The sequence below is a fragment of the Periophthalmus magnuspinnatus genome, chromosome 10, assembly GCF_009829125.3.
Source record: "Periophthalmus magnuspinnatus isolate fPerMag1 chromosome 10, fPerMag1.2.pri, whole genome shotgun sequence".
In the NCBI taxonomy this organism is placed as follows: domain Eukaryota; kingdom Metazoa; phylum Chordata; class Actinopteri; order Gobiiformes; family Gobiidae; genus Periophthalmus; species Periophthalmus magnuspinnatus.
The window spans coordinates 21,060,995-21,075,423 of NC_047135.1; the positions used below are offsets into that span (position 1 = coordinate 21,060,995).

General features: G+C 40.3%; 1 protein-coding gene across 1 annotated transcript in view; it reads right to left on the reverse strand.

Moving 5' to 3' along the window:
* The window catches only part of zgc:154054 (Alpha-1,3-mannosyl-glycoprotein 4-beta-N-acetylglucosaminyltransferase B-like), a 61,143-nt gene that overhangs the window by 39,336 nt on the left and 7,378 nt on the right, over positions 1–14,429 (reverse strand). Inside the window, exons 2-5 of the mRNA XM_033973611.2 lie at positions 13,562–13,723; positions 9,214–9,348; positions 8,702–8,835; positions 2,086–2,132 (exon numbers count right to left, since the gene is read on the reverse strand). Of these exons, the coding sequence (XP_033829502.1) occupies positions 2,086–2,132; positions 8,702–8,835; positions 9,214–9,348; positions 13,562–13,723 (478 nt within the window). The remainder of the gene's footprint in view (positions 1–2,085; positions 2,133–8,701; positions 8,836–9,213; positions 9,349–13,561; positions 13,724–14,429) is intronic.

Sequence of the window (14,429 nt, forward strand, 5' to 3'; positions counted from 1 at the left end):
TGGCTCAGAAGCAATGAGTCTGGGTCCATGACTTGCCTAGACTAATTGGTGCAGCCAGTAAAATTAAGTTGTTGCTACTTTTTAGCTGATGGCTCTCTCAGTCCTCCGGATAATGACGTTGCTACATCACTGGAGCGTAGTCTCTGATTGGTTGACATCAAACGCCAAAAGTTTGTTTTTTACAACTCTTTGGCAGCTTTGGGAATGTGAACAGAGTCTCCAACACGTGAACACTCAAAACACACCGCAGAAATGCAGGATGGCCTTGATGTGTGTCAACATAGACTTGCATGTAAACGCGACACTCCTGAAGCCCTGATTTGAACGCAGCATTAGAAGTGCCTGGGAGAGATTGCTAAAATACTCAAGCATGCATGCATGACATCTATAACCTTTTTATAGATGTAACTACTTCTTTAACTTGTTAATTAACTCTGTGTATTTATTACTTATTCAAGTTTCAAATATTGCATATCCATTTGCATAGATGTAAAATATGTCTGTGTAACCACATATCTCTTGATAAACTGACACATTAAGACCATCATACCTTTTAATTTACCATGTCGAGGGACACATAAAATGATGTGGAGGGCCACATTTGGCCCCCGGGCCTTGAGTTTGACACATTTGTCAGACAGTGAAGCGCAGAGGAAGAGGTGCTGGAGGAACCATCATAGAAGGACAGGACCCTGCATGGGCTGTACCACTGGAACATAACTGAAGTGGCTGATATCAAGAAATCCTACCAATGGCTTGAGAAAGCTGGATTGAAGGACAACACAGAGGCACTCATCCTGGCTGCACAGGAGCAGGCCTTGAGCACCAGAGCGATAGAGGCCCAGATCTACCACATCAGACAAGACCCAAGGTGTAGGCTGTGCAAAGAGGCCCCTGAGACAATCCAACACATAACTGCAGGGTGCAAGATACTGGCAGGGAAAGCATACATGGAGCGCTATAACCAAGTGGCGGGCATAGTGTAAAGAAACATCTGTGCAGAGTACGGACTGGAAACTCCAAGATCAAGATGGGAAACACCTCCAAAGGTAGTGGAGAATGATCGAGCCAAGATTCTGTGGGACTTCCAGATACAAACTGACAGAATGGTGATGGCAAATCAACCAGACATTGTGGTGGTGGATAAACAACAGAGCAAAGCCACTGTGGTGGACATCGCAGTGCCAAGTGATGGGAACATCAGGAACATGAGAAACTAGAGAAATACCAGCGGCTCAAAGAAGAGCTGGAAAAGGCCTGGAAGGTGAAGGCATCAGTGGAGTGGAGCACTCAGGGCAGTGACCCCCAAACCAGAGGAGTGGCTACAGCAGATCTCAGGAAAAACGTCAGCCATCTCAGTCCCGAAAAACTGCACTAGGAACAGTAAAGATACTGCGCAGAACCCTCAAGCTCCCAGGGTCCCGAGCGTGGATATATGTGTGGGTGTGTGTGTGGGTGTGTGTGTGTGTGTGAAATCGTGAAGGAAGAGATCGCAGACCAGGTAGAGAGTTGAAAGAAGTTTATCTGATCAGATGAATGAAGTTACAGACAGCAGGCACATGCGTTATGTTTCAGAGGAGTTTTCCAGTACTTAAAGCCTTTTCAAGGTACTATCTATAGAAGGCAGGTCTTATAAGGACTTAACTAATTTTACATACTATCCGTACAAGGTCACAAAGAGATGTATGGTTAGCTGTTTACAGAGAGGTAGAATGCGTCACTAAGAGGTGCCTGCAGTCACTGAAAAGATGTATTGCTAGACCTCTTGTCAACCTAAAGAGGAATACCAGTATCCAGTGACCGAAGCGACTGGTTCTAGTGGAGACATCCTAAAATAAGTTTTGTGTCACATTCCTACAGAGAAACAAGTTCACCTTTATGCTAAGACACAAAATAATCAACACAAGGTTTAAAAGTAAAATCATGCTTTCAGTGTGTGTGTGTGGGTGGGTGTGTATGTATATATATATATATATATATATATATATATATATATATATATATATATATATATATATATATATATATATATATAATACCCCCTCTTTAATAAAGATTGAAATAACAACTTACATAATAACTTACTTTGTGCTGATTGTCTCTGCTAAGCTCTTTACATAATTGTTGTCTGTCTGAAAAGAAAAAAAAAATTAGTCCGAAAGAGAAAAAGAATCAGTCAGAATTTTGTGTCAAACATGGTGATTCAAAGATTTTCAGAAGTCACACTACAAGATGTGCAGAATTTAAATTTGTAAAACTGCACACATAAGCAGCACCACTGTGTCATGGTTCACACATACTGCAACCCTAGTTTGAGTGTTCTTGGGGGCATTTCACAGTGACTAGAGTGTTTTATCAGTGGGTATTGACCAGTGATAGGTGCAAACGTTCTGACTCTTAGCAAGACAACATGCAGCTAAAGTTGCTGAGGTTGGTATGGTGGCCAAACATTTTTTTTTTTGTAATTCTTTATTTTCAGACAGTGGGAAACATTCAAGGTGCAAAACATTAAACCAAACATAAAATCCATCCACAGTCTTTTTTTTTTTTTTTTCACAAAAATTATACTAAAACAGAACTTTATACACTGGGAGAGAGAAAACAATGCTGCACTGACCTACATAATAAATAAAGAAAAATTAAGTATCAAAGCTGACGCGGGAGTGAGGGGTCATCTCTTTTACAGCAGGGTGCGCTAGTTGGGCCGGATCTCCACAAAGTCCGGACGTAAAGGCTTAATGTATTTTACCCAGTTAGACCATAACTTAATGAAAACAGGTTTCTTGAGAAGGTAATCGCTTCCATTACATATATATCATTTACAATGTTTATCCACTCTGAGTTTGTGGGGGGCTCAGTAAGAAGCCAACGTCTTGTTATTGCCTTTTTAGTGGCTGATGTAAAAATTTGGAATAAATATTTGTTTGTTTGCTGAAGTTGATTAACACAATGACCAAAAAAAGAGTTGAAAATTGTAATGTTACTTTTACTTTAAGTATACTTACTACTGTCCTGTGGAATTCGACCCAAAATGGTTGTATTATTGGGCAGTCCCAGAATATATGCCAATGATCAGCTTCCTGAGCCCCACACTGTCTCCAACATCCAGCATTCCCAGCCCCAAAATGTATTTTTTGCTTTGGCGTAATAAAAAAGCGCATTAAACATTTCCAATTAAATTAGTACACCTCCATTGAGATTCACAAATATTCAGCCAATCATAATTTGATATTATCAGTCCTCCTTCAGTCTCCCATTTTTCTTTGATATATTCTGTTGAATGCAACTTTTTTGCCAAAAATCCTTTATAAAAGTTAGCAATGGCCCCTTTGATTGTATTGTTCTTATAAGCTTTCAGGAATATTGCAAGTATTGGATCATTAAGATCTGTTTTAACCCAAATGTTATGATCAAAATAATTCCTCAATTGCAGATATCTAAAAAAGTCCTTATTTTCAAGCTGGTATTCCGTCTTCAAACTATCAAAGTCCTTAAATTTACCATTTTCTGTAAGTGAGTAAAAAGTTGTCACTCCTTTTAGGGTCCATCGTCTAAAAGTATTGTCCATTAAGTTAGGCCTAAATCCTGGATCAAAAGCACACCACTGTATGATTTGTATTTTATCATCTAACAGATATTCTCCTTTTACTTTCATCCAAATTTTTAATTGAGTTTTAATAAATGGATTCTTAATATCTTTGATATAAGAATCCAGGTTTGTATGGGCCAAGACTGCATGTATTGGTGGATCTTTATCTGCAAGTTCTATATCTTTCCATCTAGCTTGAAATTTCGGGGAGCACATATTAATAAGAGGCTTGAATTGTGCAGCATAAAAATATCCTTTAAAGTATGGTAGGGCCATGCCCCCTTCTCCTTTTAAAAGCTGTAAAGTTTTGTATTTAACCCTGGGCCTTTTTCCTTGCCAGATGAATCTAGAAATTATTCTATCTAATTCTGAGAATTCTTTTGAAGTAACTTCCACTGGAAGAGCTTGGAATAAGAAAAGATATCTTGGGAGTATATTCATTTTCACACTTTCAATTCTGTGGCTCAGACTCAGAAAGGAAACCGAGTTCCATCTTCTGATATCTTCTTTAATTTTTATTAATAAAGGGCTGTAATTAATTTCTGCCAGTGTTGCAATATCCTTTGGTAAATAAATACCCAAATATTTCAGTATTTGTTGATCCCAATTAAGAACATATTTGTCACGAATTTGTTTTGGAGGTGAATAATTGAAAGATAAAAGTTGGGTCTTTTGTATATTCTTGCGAGTATTTTTGCAGCTTTGGGGCCTGCTTCATAGTATTTTTGTTTCACAAAGACAAACTTTTTTTCAACTTCTTGTGAAAACAGATTTATTTCATTTCGTGTTTTTTTCATCTCCTCTAAAAGTTTTGGGCACTGTTTATCTTTATGTTGCATTTCAAGGTCTTTCAATCTTCTATTAAGATCCATATGTTTGATCTGTTTTATTTTTTTGTTGTGTGAACACCAAGAGATAATTCTCCCTCGCATTACAGCTTTTAGAGTATCCCACACTATATCTGGGTCCACCGCACCTGTATCATTAATCTCCAAAAAACATTTTATTTCCTGTCTCATCTGAGCCACAAACTGAGGGTTGTTTAAAACACTTGTATTGAGTCTCCATAGTGTATTTCGTGGTGTATCTCCAATATCTACTGTACAGAAAATAGGGGCATGATCAGATAAATCAATAGAGCCTATAGCGCAACTACCTATTCGATAACGATCTTTCTTTAACACAAAGAAGTAATCTATTCTGGAGTAGGTATCGTGTGGATGAGAATAAAACGTATAGTCGCGACTAGATGGATAAAAGTCCCTCCAAAGGTCTATTATGCCTAACTCTCCCATTAAATTATTGACTTTATTATGCAGTGCCGTTGTGGGTATATTTTTGGATGTGTCTAAATTAGGATTAAGCCTAATATTCCAGTCACCCCCACAGATTACAGTCCCCGGTGCTCCAATCATTAAGTCAAACAACCTTCTATAGAGGTGTGTCTCTTGTAAAAGTACAATTTGAGCATTTTCACGTTTAACTTTTGATAATATTTTGGTTCTCTTAGCTGCACTTGAGATCCCCTTCACATTAAAAGAAACTATTTTAATATCTTTTGTACCCATAGTGTATTAAATATATAATATAATTATCCCGCGTATAAAATAAACCAGAAAATAAAATAAATAAATCTTCCTATATGTTTAAACTTGTGCACCAACAAGCTCTCTCCCAAAGAGCAAAAGAACACAAATAATAAAAATGACAAAACACTGAACAAAATATAACAGAACATAACAGGTGCTTCCAAGGCGGAGGCTCGTATTAAATGAGCCCTACAGGACCCTGTGTGGTGTGGGTCCAGATAGGGGAATGTCCCACCTCGTTGAGAAGGTGGGGCCCTATGATATGTCCACATACTAGCAAGATGTTGTACAGAAGAAATAAGGGAGCATTTTAAGTCCCGACTCGGTAAAAGTAGCAAATTTGAAAAAGAAGTAGAGCAAGAAAACCAGATTTGACTGTGTATTTACCTTAATAGTCATGGCGTTTCTCATAAAAGTGGAAAAGATAACCTGTCTTAATAGACATAGGTCTGGAATAGTGATCCGGATCCGTTAGTCCTCTGTATGGGCGCGCCTTCGAAATTCCTGGAGCTTCTCTCTAACTCGAGCGTGCGCGTCTCCCTGCAGCGCTGTCTCCCCCGCCGAGCCGCGATGACCGTCTCCGCCTTGGGTGCGCCGGCCCCTCGCAGGTAACCAGGTGGACAAAAGCCGTATTTCTTCTTGGTCGAGGGCAGTTAGAGATTTCACCAGGCTGACAGGGAGCCCCCGGGATGCCATATCCCTCTTTGCTTCTGCCGCGTCTTTATAAATGCGCGTGCCTTCATTATAGAAAACACGCATCTTGGCTGGATATGGAGTCTGAAACTTAATACGCTTCTCTTTCAGCACCCTTTTGGCCTCTCCGTATTCATTGCGTTTTCTTAGCACTTCAATGGGAAAGTCGTGATCAACAAAGAAGCACACATTGTCACAATACACTTCTTTTTTCTGCCATGCTCTCCTGATGACCTCCTCTTTAGTGCGGTAGCTGCCAAACTTCACTACGATGGAGCGCGGCTTAGCTTGAGTGTTGCTATTGGGTTTGGCTGTCAAAGCTCTGTGTGCTCTTTCGATTCCAAGTGCCTGATCAGCAGGAAGATCCAGCGCCCTTTTCAACAAGTTATCCAAAAAACTGACCATATCTGACCCCTCTTTGTCCTCCGGTATACCATAAATGCGAAGATTTTCCCTCCGCGCTCTGCCCTATTGATCTATCAGCCTCTCTTCCAGGCTAGCTTGGCGCTCCGTTAGCCTCTTGATTAGCGTGAATGCTGCTTGTAACACGGTCTCTGTCTCTTCAATCCTCTCTTCCGCTTCATCTATTCTCTCATTGACTCTTCTCAGTTCGTTTTTAATGTCCGAGTATTGATCATTATTATCTTTTCTGAAATCACGGATCTCATTCAGGATATTCCAGAGCGTAGGCTCAGGTGTAGGCATATCCACACCCTCGTGGGCTCTCGCTAGCTCCGAAGAGCAGCCTTTTTCGCCATGATTCTCGGTGTCTTCATCATTCGTATTTGCATTTTTCTTACTTCTTGTCAAAACTCCCGTTTCCATCTTCAATCAGTATCACCAGAATTTGTAGAGAGTGTGTTTTTGGGAGTTAATTTGCAAAAAACGTTGGGCTCACGAGAATCAAGCTGTCATCCTTTCGCTAGCGGAACCGGAAGTCCCCGGCCAAACATTTTAATCAACTCCTGTTACTTAAAGAACAATATTACAAGCAGTGGTATAGTAATTTTTCAAGCAAGAGTAATAATATTGGGTTTGGGTAACTACTAAAGCAACTAAAAGATAACTACAATAGATTTAACATGTGAACTTAATGTAATTAGAAGGACTCAATTTTAAATAATGACCAAAATCTGGCATTTTCAAAGCATAAATTAGAAAAAATATATTTGAAGGGGTTATACAAAAAACACAAATGTTCAAATCATGTAATATTGTCAACATAAAGCATAGTTGCTTCCACCTCTGTAGGCTTATTATTTCTAATGGCTGTTGTAATGTAGCCTGCTGTGGGGATCTGGTTGGATGTTACAGAGAAGTTCAGTCCTTTGGAAAGTACCTCTCTCTCTGACTGGGTACCCAGTCAAAGAGCTGGTGACCTGAAACTGAAAGTAACAGCTGCACTGAGCAGCGCCAAACCTCCTCCCTCCAACATAACATCAGAGGAAAGGAAGGCTCTCACTGCTCTAGAAAAAGACCACAGCATCAACATCAGTCTTCAGGAAGCCCACACACACAGACCAATACCTGCTGCTTGATTCACTTGATTCACCATCCACTGCAGCACAAACTCGGAGTGATCCGTACTCTACAACACAGAGCTCAAGTGGTGCCCATAAACACAGAGGGAAAAGTGAAGGAGGAACAACACATTCAGCTTGTGGATATCCAAAGTGGGCCTTCAATAGATCTAAGAGAGCTAAAAACACAGGACAATAGGGAATCTGAACCTAGAAGTAAAGGTGTTACCATCCCTTACACAGGGGGTGTGTCTGAAAAACTTCAGAGAATTAGACTAGACTAGACTACAAACACTTTAAGACAAAGGCTAGTTCACCCTAAGGGCAAAACCTCAAGCCATAAACAAAAGAACTCCATTCAGTGCAGTGAGCTTTATACTGGAGAAACTAAACAGCTACTCCATAAGAGGATGTGCCAACACCGGCATGAGAGCTCCTCTGGAACCTAGTCTGCCGTACATCTCCATCTCAAAGCCACAAAGCACTCCTTTGAAGATAGTGAAATTCAGATCTTAGCAAGAGGAAATTGTTTGAGAGGGGAGTTACAGAAGCTATTTTTGTTAGGAAAGAGAATCCTTTCTTAAACAGGAATGGGGGCCTGAGACATAATCTTTCCTCATCTATAACTCCATCCTCAGATCCAGAACAATGAGAACAATAGCAGGGTCGTTAAGGGTTGAATAGGGTAGTTTCAGATGAAACTGGAGACAAAAGATGTTTACAGTTTCGGTGTAGTTAGCCCCTCCTTTCAGAAAAAAATAAGGCAGTGGCCACCAGCAATCTGACCAGAACTGAAGAAGTGGCTTGGATGAGCAGTGAAATATCTTCACTCTTACAACGATTTGTCCAGTTCATAGATTGATAGATTTAAACTTCGTCTTTTGTTATGGATCAGACCTGGACGACTGAAGGTTTACACAGCCACTTTTAATGCCTTGAATTACAGAAACATTGGGCATGACGATTGGTTTAAATCTAAAAGGATTCACTCTGACCAGAAGTAATCAGTGCTAGTGCAGCCTCTGCTGCTCAGTGAGGTTCTGAACTTTCACATAAGGCATGGCCACTCCATATACTGAGAATGAGAAAAACCTTTATGTTTCCTCTATCTGTAAGTTAAGGCACAGGCAACACATGTTCAATTGTGATTACAGTACCTTTTTAAGAACTGCAATGGGTGGGGCGGAACTTTTACTCAAACAAGAGTATTACAGTATTAGTATTACACAGTTGAATTTATTCAACTCAAGTAGAAGTAAAAGTATGGTGTCTGACGACTCAAGAAATTTCACTTTACGTAATTTATGTACCTCTGCCACAAAAACGATGATAAGGAGGTCCTGGCACTGAGAGGGGCTGAGGTCATACAGGAGGGAGTCCAGTGTAGACAACAGGTAACTCTGCTTCTCACGCCTCACAGTGGGGATGCCCAGAACCATGGACACTGAGAGGACACAAATGACATGACAACAAGCCAATGCTAAACTTCACATGTCTGTGTTGATTGGAGAAGAGTGTCCCAAGAAGGAATAGCAGGAACACTCCTTCATCACAGCTGATGATTTCTGTGCCCTGCTTCCTCATTTCAATGCCCTGTTTCACAATGGTCTTGATCTATATCAGAACTAGTATAAGACAGGAACTACTTGAGAAACTGCCATTATTTTGTGTAGTGAGCATTTTATCATTATAATTGGGGTATCAACATAGACACTATCAAGTTATGCACATAGAGTTTAACACATGGAAGCTTGTACACCAGAAGCTTCCACACAGCTCTAGTATAACCAGCTTTGTTGTTGGTTGCATGCAGACAGAGTACCTCCAGTGCGGCCCTTGCTGAGTACCACATTGGGCATGAGGCTGTCTGGGTGCTCCCTCAGGTGGGGTAGGTACAGATAGACATTGGGTTTGTACAAGCGCTCCTCCTGCACCCTGACTTTTGGCCGCAGAGTCTCTGTAAAAACCAGGAAAGGCACATTAGCTATTATCTATATCCAAACAAACTGTGTTCAGTGTGATGGGTCTGGTAGCATGCACCCAGGTATGTGGAAGGAACCTACTGATCCTACACTGAAAATCTTCTAGACTTGCTCTAAGATCCAACCAATTTGGGCTATTGTCAACAATACATTAATAAAGGTTATGGGATATAATACCCCCAATAGTTGCTCATGTACCCGCACACACAATTTATGTTAATGAGTCCTGTCTCGTGCGCAGAGAATATAGGGAATATGAGAGAAAATTGAATGAACTCTGCTCTAAAGCTCATGTCAAACCCACATTCACCTTCAATAAGGACTGTGGACAGACAGAAGTTTTGAAGCCTCTTTAACCCTAGCTGCTCCACACTTGTTTAATCCATAAATTCAGGGAGTAGGGATGGGACAATATACAATAATATCGCTAATTGTGAGCAAAAAGGTTCGCAATTAATCGTAAATGACATTTTTTAATGATCGTGATCATCGCACATGATTATAATCACCTTTACGGCACCAGCCTGCCTCATGTTTCATGTACAATGTTTAGATGTTAGCTCTGGTATTTGCCCAAAAGGAGGCCTATTCAGAATTGGGGATGGTTCTTTATCACCCACAGTCACCGTCATGGCTAGTGGGCAGTGGATCTGGATCAAGATTACACCACACATTTATAACGTCTATTCAAGGGTGAAGTCTGATGTGTAGAATTATTATGGCTTTGAAAAACAAGACCAACAAGATGAGCCACCAATCTGCAGAGCCTGCCGAAAAAAGTTGCGGCTTCGAGGCACATTTACGAGACAACCATCCTGCATTGCTTGTCAAACTTGAGCTGAAAATATCCATCGTAAGTAACATACAATGTGAAATAAACTATTGAATGTAGTTTGTGTTAGTTTGGATTTGTATGAATAATGGTATGTGTTTGTGTCACCTTTGCTATCGCTAGGTTAGCGCTAGCTGAATAGTTTTAACTTAATATTAAATTATCCAATTCATGGTGAACCGGCTTGCTGCAAGCCCAGTTATAATAAACCGCTGTTTTGTGGCTAAATAGATCAAAATAGTCATGATACATGTTATGATACTTTTTTTTTTATATATATATACGTTTATTACTTATTCAGGTTTCAAATATTACATATTCATTTGCAAAGATGTAAGAATATGGCTGTGTAACAACATATCTCTTGATAAAATTACATGTTAAGACCATCATACCTTTTAATTTACCACGTCGAGGGCCACATAAAATGATGTGGAGGGCCATATTTGGCTCCCGGGCCTTGAGTTTGACACATGTGATGTACTTTCTTTTAAAATTTAGCTGGTGCAGCTTATGTTCAGGTGTGCTCAAGTCCAAAATTTATGGTAACTGATGTTTTAGTGATTAAAAAAAAAAAAAAAAGTGTTTTAATTCAACCTTGGTTTAATAATTATCATGATAACATCATTAACTGTAATTATTTTAGTCAATAAATAATCGTGAGTCTAAACTTTAATATCGTCCCATATTTATCAGGGAGGAAAGTATCATAGTAGGACTCATACTTGCCTCACTATTTAAGAGATATTTCATGCTGCTGGACTGATTTTCTGTACTAAAGTGTTACTGCTGCGCAACATATAAACAAACAGGACCACGTGATGACATCACCGGGCCATTGTGAGTGCAACCTAAGATTCTACTATTCTACTGACTGTGGCTAAAAAGCCCAACACCAGACTCTGGCCAAAAACTGATGTTATCTTACTGATATATATATATATATATACATATACACACACACACACACACACACACACACACACCCACACCCACACACACACACCATGCTCACACAACAGTGTAGCGCGTGAGCATGGACCTTGGTAGCAAGGAGCAGGCACTTAGCAATGCCGTCAGTCAAACCTGTTGCTAACACACACAGGAGTGACCTTGGAAAAAGAAGGCGCCTCATTGATCTATTATTAATATTCATATCTTGATGAGATAAATAAAAACACCAGGATCATGTAGCATAGATTAAACATTTTAAAAGCAAAATGATGACCCTGATAGCAGCAGTTACGGAGAGACGGGTGACAGTTTTTCATCCATCCATCCATCCATTTTCTTCTGCTTATCAAGGGCCGGGTCGCGGGGGAAGCAGTCTAAGCAGGGACTCCCAGACTTCCCTCACCCCAGACACATCCTCCAGCTCCTCCGATGAGACCCCAAGGTGTTCCCAGGCCAGCCGAGAGACATAGTCCCTCCAGCGTGTCCTGGGTCTTCCCAGGACACGCTGGGCATGTCCCGGTGGGACATGCCCAGAACACCTTTTCAATAGGAAGAAGATCAAGGGTTTGTGATGGCCACTCCAAAACATTGACTTTGTTATTCTTTAGCCAATTTGTAACCAGTTTGGCAGTATGCTTCAGGTCATTGTCCATTTGGGAGACCCATTTGCCCCCAAGATTTAAATTCCTGGAAGATGTCTTGAGATGTTGCTTCAGTATTTCCACATAATGTTCTTTCGTCATGATGCCATGTGTAATCTGTCTTTTTTATGTTTCTTTTGCAGTAATGGCTTCTTTCTGGCAGAGTGGCCTTTCAGCCCATGTTGGTACAGTACTTGTTTCACTGTGGATATGACACACTCTTACCAGTTTCAGCCAGTGTTGAATTGCCGCAGCAGTAGAGCAACGTAACTAACTTTTCCTGAAGGAGAGATCCCAATGGACCCCTAACAGTAACCTTCAAAAACCACACAAGACTGGATGACCTCCCAGCATGAAGAGTGTAAAAAGTGGGAACTTACCGATCCGGGATGAGTCCTGCTACATCACATGTGTCAAACTCAAGGCCTGGGGGCCAAATGTGGTCCTCCACATCATTTTATGTGGCCCTCGACATGGTAAATTAAAAGGTATGATGGTCTTAACATGTCATTTTATCAAGAGATATGTTGTTACACAGCCATATTCGTACATCTTTGCAAATAAATATGAAATATTTAAAACTTGAATAAGCAATAAATACAGAAACAGTTAATTAACAAGTTAAAAAAGTAGCTACATCTATTTTACATCTGGCGCTTTGAGGGCGAGCCATTTTGCTGATGTGGCCCTCGGTGAAAATGTGTTTGACACCCCTGTGCTACATGGATGTCAGAAGAAAAACTTTCTAACAGTTAAGAGATTTCTCAGAGAGGCACAAATGAGATGCAGTCAGTATAAGTGTCTTTTTGGGGTGTTTATTGCCTTCTCAGTCCAATATGCTAGAGGACACATCTTTAACAAAGACGCGGAGTGTAAGCAGCCCTGCTCTTATGCCGGCGATGGTATTTCTAGGATAGAGCCAAGATGATATTGTAACAACGCTAATCGCAAAATGTTCCAGATACCGTTCTCCCCACTCAGAATGAAAGTTGAAGATCTATAACTTCAACTTAAATCTGTATCCAGGCCCATAGATTTACCGGCACACTCGTAGCCGAGCAACAAGAGGACTCGACCAAACACACTACCCCCCAATTGCCAGGGAGTTGAGCTCTGCAGACAAGTTGTGCAAACAGTAAATTTAGTACATGAGAGTACGTATTGCCCCTCAGTGGAGAAATCTACTAACGCTCTTCAAAAATGCACAGTTTATATACAGTTACAAGAGAAGTTACATCATCATTGTCCAATCAACAGGATACAGACAGTTATGACCTGGGCCAATCAAAACAAAAGGACAACCTCCAAACAACAGAAGCCAACCTCCAAAGAGCAAAAAGACAACCTCCAAAGACTAAATAAGTAATTTCCTGTCCTTGCTGCTGTTGTGTGTGTTGCGTGACCTGTGGGCAACTTTATGTCACCCGCTCTCACCTGGGTCTCTCGTTTCCTGTCTTTACTTCTTGTTGAAGCCTTTTCACTACTGTGTTCTAACTTTGCCTTAGGCCATAATAGCTGGCTGTATGTAACATTTTATTTATTCGAAACGAGCCAGACTTGTGCAAGTCCACATTTCTCTTCCTGATATCTCCAGCTTCCCCTGATGTGTTACTTGGAATTACATGCATTTTGATGTCTGTGTAAATTGGACTAGGCCAGTTATCCGGTTTTCCTGGTGTGCATGTAAATGTAGTGACTGACTGATTCCATAAAAAAATACTTATGACAAGGAAAACCATCATAACATAAATGCATTGTTACCTGTTGGAGCCCTGGTGATGTGGGTGACATTAGCACTTTGAGAGAAGTTCTTGAGCTGCTCTAGGATGAGGCTGAGGTCCCGTCTGACCTGTTCACCAAGGTCCGTTGTTGTTAACAGGCGCTGGCTCAAGCTCAGCAGATCCGGTGTGGTGTCAGGGGAGCCTGGGAGGAGAGCACATATGAGCCATTTGACAACATTTCAAGCAAAACAATTTAAAGGCCCATATTAGGCTGTTTCCTGATCTGTTCTAATGTTGTTTCCTCATCATAACAAAGACTTGTGTTTTATTTCATTTACACATGTTTAACACAAAAACCCAACATTTTTAGGCTGAGTTCTTCCATCAAACTGAAAACACTGTTCTACCTTGTGATGTCGAGTGGTAATACATGAAGTGCTCCACTGTGATTTTAAACTCTATACAACTGCACTAGAATCATTCGAATAATTTCAGCCCTGGAACTGCCAATCTCTATAGAACAAACAGTAAACGGTAGCTGCTTGAAAACTACCGCTTCATGACATCACAAGGTGGAACAGAGGTGGAGATTTAGACAGACTAATAATAAAAGGAGTAAATGAAAAAAAACACAACTCTTTTTTTTAATATGGCACAAAATATGCAGTGATAGCTTCTTCGCCCTCCTTTTTCGAGCTTAAATAAGAAAAAAAATATGTAAAATGTGCATTAAGGCTACTGGATACATGCAATCATTAATCTGCGAAAAAAATAAAAATAATAATAATTAAAGCACATAGACCTTTTCTTTTCAAACATCTTCAGCAAATAAAAAAATAAACAATAATTTCACATCATGAATCATGCTGCCGATGCACCAATGCAGCTCAAGTGCACACCAGCCCAAC